The sequence below is a fragment of the Phragmites australis genome, chromosome 2 (assembly GCF_958298935.1).
Source record: "Phragmites australis chromosome 2, lpPhrAust1.1, whole genome shotgun sequence".
Taxonomy (NCBI): Eukaryota; Viridiplantae; Streptophyta; class Magnoliopsida; order Poales; family Poaceae; genus Phragmites; species Phragmites australis.
In genome coordinates this window covers 13,461,968-13,470,123 of record NC_084922.1, presented here as the reverse complement: position 1 = coordinate 13,470,123, position 8,156 = coordinate 13,461,968, and the positions used below count along the sequence as shown (strand labels likewise).

At 40.2% G+C, this 8,156-nt stretch overlaps 1 protein-coding gene across 1 annotated transcript; it reads right to left on the bottom strand.

Moving 5' to 3' along the window:
* Nucleotides 1-635: 635 nt before the first annotated feature.
* Nucleotides 636-7,262, bottom strand: LOC133900256 (homeobox protein knotted-1-like 1). Its single transcript, XM_062341369.1, has 5 exons — nucleotides 6,784-7,262; nucleotides 6,551-6,667; nucleotides 6,257-6,404; nucleotides 1,278-1,528; nucleotides 636-1,195 (listed from the first exon to the last, which is right to left on the bottom strand). The coding sequence occupies exons 1-5, from the start codon at nucleotides 6,961-6,963 to the stop codon at nucleotides 1,007-1,009; spliced, it is 885 nt and encodes a 294-aa protein (XP_062197353.1). The 5' UTR covers nucleotides 6,964-7,262; the 3' UTR covers nucleotides 636-1,006.
* Between the last annotated feature and the right edge of the window lie 894 nt (nucleotides 7,263-8,156).

The following is an 8,156-nucleotide window of genomic DNA, read 5'->3' as shown; positions in this document are numbered from 1 at the left end:
TTCTCTTTTTTTATGTACCACTGATATTTTTGGTCCATCCTCTTAAATCGGCGAAGCCTTCTAATCTTATTTTGCCAGATTTCAAGAGGCTATTGACCCATATGCTCTCCCTTCCACACCTTTTCTACTATCTCAAAAAATCCTTCCTGGGTAAGTCAACAAGTTTAAACCTAAACCTATGTTGATTTACACCCTGAGTAGCATTTTCAGTATTGAGTAATAAAGATGTGTGATTCAAAATTTCTCTTGTCAGGGTCTGCACACTTAACCTTGGAAATTTGAGTTTTCATTTTGTACTTACAATAATCCTGTCTAGCTTCTCATATGTAGAAACCTCCCATGTACACTTTTGTCACTTTTTCGATCGTGCTCCGTTCCTGCCTATTCTTTAACAGTCATTATAAATTCTTAATCCGTTCATAAAACTTATCGTCAGGTTGCAAATTCTTAACCCCCTGTTATGTGTTTCCCCGTACTACACAAGTATGTACAACTGATACTACAATCCCTTTCCTGAAATTACTAGTCCAGGTAAATTTGCAACCAAACTGCACAGATTCTGAAACGACACCCCTTATTTCAGTAGACCACTTTGACAATCGCTGAACATCCGAAGGCCACAGACGAATAATAATAGAATAACAAATATAAACAGAAACAGAACAATAGAGGTAAATTTACCTTTTATAAGCCCTTCAGCATATCTAACAATTAAACTGGGTAGCCAGGGCACTGATTACGTACAATCCATGAGCCCCGTACACGAAACTACTAATAACATGCTTTTGCAGGTCTCCTCAAATCGCTTATACATACATTTTGTTTTGGTACGACAGTACGCCATATACACATGATCTTGCAAAATAACGGGGCAATTGATTGATCTGATCAATTTTCAGACCGGCAGATTTATTGTCAATTTTGACCCGGCAAATTTATCATCTTCACACGCCAGATCCTGCTACCGATTGAGCTGGCCAACTTTCTGCCCGAAAACTGGTGCCATTCACGGTCCGATTGTGCCCGTGTCGAAGTAGAGCGTCGTCCCAGATGACCCACCGACAACACCCTCCATGAGGGCGAACCGCATGTCCTCCGACGGCTTCCAGTGCCTCTTCCTCTGGTTGATGAACCAATTGTTGATCTGCTTTGGGTCGAGACCAGTCATCGCCGCGAGCCTCACCTTATCTTCTTCCTGTCAGCACCACAACATCAGGCAACGGTTATCGTACTGTAACAGATTTAAGTTGTAGAGAGACGGTACTCGCGGCGTCTACCGTCGGATAGGGCCAGCGGTAGTGCGTGTTCCACCATTCCAGCAAAACCGTCCGTGCGTCCTTTGGTAGCTTCCCTTTCTTCCGCTTCTTCAAGAACTCCGACCGAAGACGACTGAGACATCCACTGTACTTCTTGAGCAACATATCCTTGAGTTCATGGTCAGCTAAGCGGGAGTTGTGTTCTTGCCCTGTGTCTGCCGCATCAGTGTCCCTCGAGCATTGCTCATCCTCAGAAGACCCCATCATTTCATCTGTCATGCGAGGACCAAGTCAGAAGTACATCAATTTCAAGACATGTAGGTATCAACAATTGTATAATATCTACTGAAAAGTATGTTTTTCAGACTAATCGAATGACAATTCACAACAAATAAATCATTTGCCAAGCAAAAAAAAGAACACCTTAGAAGCTACATAGAAGGAAAATATTGGTACTTTTCACTCATTTTTGTGAGAAAATGAATGGCATTCCATCAAATGTATTAGATCCTTGACAATTAGCATGCGCCAACATGGTTTCGTGATCTCCAAAAGATACCTGGTGGCCAACGAAGAAAAACAGGGACCAACATGACCTTTGATGATAAACATATTAGCAGTGATCCTTTTGAGCTCCTCCAGAAATTATTTCTTTTCTAAACCAACATCTTTCTAATATCATCTTCATGGCACACCATTTATTCACGTGGCGCCTTCATTATCACGTAAAACACATAAATTTCTGCCTACAGGTTCAAAATAAGCACAAACATAACACAAAAGCGCATAGTTACTGCTTGGGCTTCGGACAGTAGCAAAATAGGGGCATGTAGAGAACCAAAGCCCTGTTAAACAGTAAACTTGAAAAGCATTTCAATGGTACTTAAGTCAATGTAAAATCTGTCTCATGATTTTGCATGACAGAATCCCCCACAGAGAACATGTCTTCGTCAAATTCACAACAAAGGTGGACGGCAAAGCAGTTTTTCAATAACATTGAAGGTCCCTTTTTATATACTACTTTAACAAGGCTAGTGGCGGCCAAATATGCATCAAATATCAAGATGCAGAAAAGAAACTATAGTTATAAGCATAGTATGAAACAAATAAAGATAATTTTTCAGCCTAACCTCAAATTGTCACATGCTACTACTGGACTTGGCCCAACAGCGATTAACTCATTGTGCTCTGATTAACTATAGGAACAAAGCTCAGTGCCTTAGCATGCACGACCCAAAATAACAGGAGGCCAAAATCCATTTCCAATATGCACCATCTTACTTTGCAAGACAATGTACCCAATTGTGTGCTTAGTTAAAGAATAAAAAATGGAAGAAACGCCAGAACAGAAAAGGACTAGTGGAAGAATTAAAAGATATCTGTGCACAGCCTTGCCACAGAAGATCTTTTTGACATCACCACTAGTTTACTCCATGCATCGTGTTCTTTTTTTTTTTTTTTTTACTCACCGTGCATCATGTTCAAGTTGGAAGCTTTAGGCTCTCAAGACAAGCTGCACAGCATTTCCAAAAACCAAAAAGATGCATTCAGTAGAACAATCAGAAAAAAAAAAAGAAGGAACAAGATTGTTGTAGAAGGAAGGCTCTCGGGAAAATCATGGGCAAGTCAATTACTCCCTCCGATCATAAATACTTATCGCTTTGACCAAGATTCAGTCAAATTTTTAAAACTTTGACCGTCAATAGCTTTCATAATAGTTAGTTTGAAAACATAAAAATTATATATGTAGATTTATCTTGAAAAATAATTTCATAATATTATATTTTTATTACATATTAGAACTATATTCTAATACAAAACAATTGTCAAAGTTTCACATCGAAGACCGTGAAAAGTCAAAAGTGACAAGTATTTATAACCGAAGGGAGTATGTCTCCAAACAGTAAATAGACTTTTTTTTAAGGAAAGTAAATAGACTTAGAAGTGTATACATATATGACCAAGTAATGAATTCAAGTGCAAGGCCCAATATGGTCTCAACTAAGTTCCACCACTGCCAAAGCTTAATTCATACCTTGATACTTAACATAAAAATGATGAAAAGACCTGCGGGTTTCCAATGTCATAAGAATCATTTTTTATTTGTTTGAGATAATTATGCAAAATATTCTCGAGCATTTCATTGCATAAACCTACTAAGGACGAACAACAACAATAGAATTTTTGCTTTGTGACACCCAAAAAGCACATTTGGAAACATGCCATCATTTACTTGTCTCTCGCTTGACCAGAATACATTAACTATCTACAATTTCATCGTTGACTTAGTTTTTTTGAAAAAAATAGCTCCTACCTATGTCGCCATCACAAGAGTTTTTATTATTATAATGTAATAAGATCAATAATGCAAAAGGTGACAGCATTTTCAAATTTTGCGTTTTTCCTGTGGTGCAGACCAAAGAATAGTAACTAAAAATGGAAAACCCTGGCAAAAGTAAAACATGCATATTTGACTCAAATAAGACCAAGATAGCTAACACCTGTCACTCTGTCAGTCCCCCTCAAGAAAACTAAACATCTGTAGTCAACATCTGAGATCATATGGCACAAACCTCCGCCCATATTTCACAATTTTCTACGTGCCAAGATAAGCCTCTAATCACCAACACGTCTTCTGCACATTTCCACTGAGTAATAGTATTATCACAAGACATTCTTCCCATTTAATATTGTGGTGTTAGCCAGCCGCTGCCATACATCATCTAGCACTTCTTGTGGGGGCTACATTGAAGTATGTTATCTAGGAAGAAATATGGCAATTGCTGGTTTAGTCATTGTAAAACTAGTAATTTGGTAATTTCGCCTTGAGATCTACAAACCAATAGCTGTTATTTTGCACAAAAGTACTTAACTTTTCTTTTCCTTTGAGGAACTCTGCATTCTTTTCATCTACCAGATATTCAAACATTTTACAAGTTCATACGATTACGGACAATATAACAGGATGGGAATTGTTGAAGGGCTTATGACAAACAGCATGAAGTTTGACAAAAGCATGCAGTGAGCAATCTAAGGTATACAAACATAACATCACAAGAGATAGAACAGTGACTTGCTAGGGTTTTGTGAAAAAAGTTTATCAGTTACATGCAAACTAAATAATTTGTTGAACAAAATGGCGCGAAGTCATGGATGTATGATATAATCAAGGGGGAATTAGGATTTAGAGGGCATGAGTATTATATCTTCGCAGATACATTAATAAGACTATTATCTCCCTAATCTTCTCTGGAACTGAAGACATCCATACTACAAATATCAAGCTTAGAATTAAATATGGAACAACAGTTTCTAGTTCTACGCATCTTTTTGACATTATTGGCTGCATAAACTTTTGTGCATTTTTCCATGTGATTAAATTTTTACAGAAATGGAGACAGTCTGGAGCATCGAATGCGAGATCAGTATTTTCCTAGCAATACGGTACGCTTTCACCATATTAAGAGAGGATATATAATGTACGAAGAGGAAGCATGTTGAAAAACATGTCAGTAATTTTTCCAATCATACCGACAATATAACTGTCCTATTCGTTTTCTAAGGGCAACACATATGCATGCACAAACAGTACATATTGTTACGATTGATTGCCAGGCATGCACGTATTTCTCCATAGACCTAAGATATGTGGTGTACATGTCCATTACAAGATCACAATATACCTGAAGGCGATCCTTACAACGTACAGAAGTTGGATCAAAACGTCAATGTTGCATCAGAAAAATGGGGTACCAGACCGGTCTTGTCAAATCAAATAATAGCATTGCTGTCTCCGTGTAAAATATTGCTACAAAGAACCCGAACAAAAAAAATAGACTCCTATGTGCACATATTTATTTTGTTTTGTTTATTCTGCTGCATGTCCCTTTTCTAATATTCTGGGCAAGGATTTGACTGGACCTTGGTAATGAATTTATCAGTGCAATGTATATGTTTTGCTTTTCTGGTGGCGGATCATCACTTTAGAAATAAAACCTTCATTATATAATCCTCCATGCTAACTTGCTAATTCTATTTCTTGCTTTGCTGGCATTGCACCAATGCTGAAAGTAGCCCTGCTTGTTGGTATAGCAACCGAATGTGTTGTTTGTCACCAATAGCATACATCAATGAAAACACGGCTACTTACCAAAGGCTCATCAGTGTTGCGACCCGTTTAATGTCCAAAAAACTACTGTTCCATAAGATAATGGATCTACATAATATAAGGCATGGTAGCTAGAATAGTATATATCATAGTCAAAGAAGGCTTAACATAACAATAGTATTCTAGTCAAAGAAGGCCATACTAAAACAACTCAAATTCTTTAGCTGCCCTCCGGAGAGAGAAACTGTAAAAAGGAAATACCAACCATAGAATAATGTAGTAGAAAAGAAACCGCACCACCGGAAATTATCACTACCGTGATGATATTGATATGTCTTGTCAAAGTACAACTGAATCCGGCAAGAGATCTCCAAAGCACGAGCTACCTTGCAAAATTTAATTTTCACCACCAGCAAGTAGCTCCAAGCAAGACCAAGATTCCGTCATTGGGCAAAGGCAACCAATCCACGCAAGCTACCCACTCCCCCACACAGCACTCTCAAGTTCCATCACACAGCCTAGCTACTAAAGCCATCTAGAGAGAGATAAGGTGCATGCCTAAATAGAGAGAGAGAGGAAGAAGCCTACAACCTTGGACAAAACCCTACACAAGCACCCTCCCGATGCTTTACTCCACCTCTGACACCCCTGCACCCCATTTGCATGGACACGATTTGACCCTTCGAGAACACACACGCACGCACATGAATACCTTCAGAGGCTTGCTTCTTTTGATACGCACACACCACAACAAGATGCACGATCGCTCACACGAAACCAATGTGCAACGCAATGTGACATCTGAAACGTGCAATAGAAACATGTGCCACCACGGATGTATGGATGCGTGCATGCAAATTTTCGAGGTGTCTGGGTGCGGTAGTTTCATTACCGGAGTGCGTGGCGGTCGCCGCCGGTGAGCTGCCGCCGCTGCAGAGATTGCTGAGCTGCGCCTGGATGCTGCTCAGGAACGACGCGGCCTCGTCGAACGGCCGCGACAGCTCCTCCTTGTACCGGATCAGCACCCGGCAGTACGACTCCTGGAACCACAAGCGCGCACGCGCGTGCACATGTAATAACAGATGATTAGGAGTAAGTCCCGCAGTAAATTTAGCGTTCGCCACAGAAATTACTCAGGTAATTATCCCTGTATTCAGATATACACGACACGGGTTCAAGAGCAAACCATGAACTCGTCGAGCTCGGGATCGACGCCGATCTCTCCGGCGCCGGCGCCGGCACAGCCGCGCCTCTCCCGGCTGATCTCCTCCAGCAGCGACGCCACATCAGGAGGCGCTCCCACCTGAAATCAAGAAACCGCGCATGTAGACGAATACACGTACGCAGAAAACTATCAATTCTTGGCATGCACAGCACGCCACAGCACGCGGGAACTCGCAAGATCTCACGTAGGCGCACCTTGCGGCACTCGATATAGGCGGAGAGGAGGGAGGGGTAGCGCGGGTGGCTGGCGATCTGCGCTTTCATGATCTCCGTCAGATCCGACGGCGAGGGGACTCCGACGCCGACGACAGACGCCTCGCTCACCGCGCCGCCGGCCCGCGAGATCCCCGGGTGGATGCTGTACAGATCCTCCATGGAAAAACCACAGCAGCAGGCAGCAGCAGCTCACATGTGGATCACAACTATTTACGACCACTATAGGTGCACAAGTGGTAATCTAGTACTCTACTGTAGTGAGTAAATGGTTCTTGTGCAGTGCTGGGTTCCAAGAAAGAGAGGAGGCAGGAAGCCAGAGGCTTATGGGGGAATTTAGCAGCTGTTTGCACTGCAGATGAAGATGCCGCAGCAGTAGGAGCAGCAAAAGCTTGTGATATCTGCAGGCAGGAGAGAGAGATTGATTGATTGGGAAAGAGAGGGTGGGTGTACTATATGTGGAAAAGGGAAGGTTGGGAGAGGTAAGGTATTTGACCCTATTTTTCTTGGAGATAGACTGGGAAGGTTGTTATTATTATTGATTTGTTAATTTGCATGGTTGGACCCTCGTGTGAGCTGGGATTTGGAGTATTTTTCTGAGTAATCTGAGTGTTTTTTCATAGTTATATATATGATAATAGTACGATTTTTAGAGGCAGACGATATAAAAAACCGCATGCATACAAAATAATTTCCAAACACGCTTCTTTATATGAACCGCATCCAGTAATGTAATGATTACCACGGACTATATAACTAACTATATGTTAAAACGTATTTTCAGATACGGCTCCTTATATGACATGTCTCTGTTAATCTCTCTATTAACAGTATATGTCCACGAAGAGCTCAATTCAGATCAAGCTTGTTTTATTCGAACAGAGCAGCTCAAAGGCGGCCCAAAGATTTTAAAAATAGGGGGAGGTTTTGCTTTTGAATTCCTTAGAGGAGCTAGCTCTCTAAGGTAAGAGTATCACATCCCTAACTAGTATTTTTTTTTTTAAGTTTAGATTTAGATTTAAGGTTTAATTAAAGTTTGGATGTGATATAGAGATGCACATGATTCTAGTCATTTATAAATCCTTGAATTAGCTAAAATTTATGGCTAATGTTGATTAAATTGTGTAGATTTACATGATTTTAGCATTATATTTCAAAAATATAGCTTTAATTTGATTTTAGCCTCTAGGAAGTTGTATCATGAATAGAGATTTTTTTAAAATATATGTAGATCTAGATCTAGATATAGAGGGAGAGAGAGTAATGAATCCACATTTTTTTAGCTACAAATTTGCGTCAGTATAGATTCAATTGCGTAGATATAGCGTTAAGCAATAAAGAAATATACATCAAAT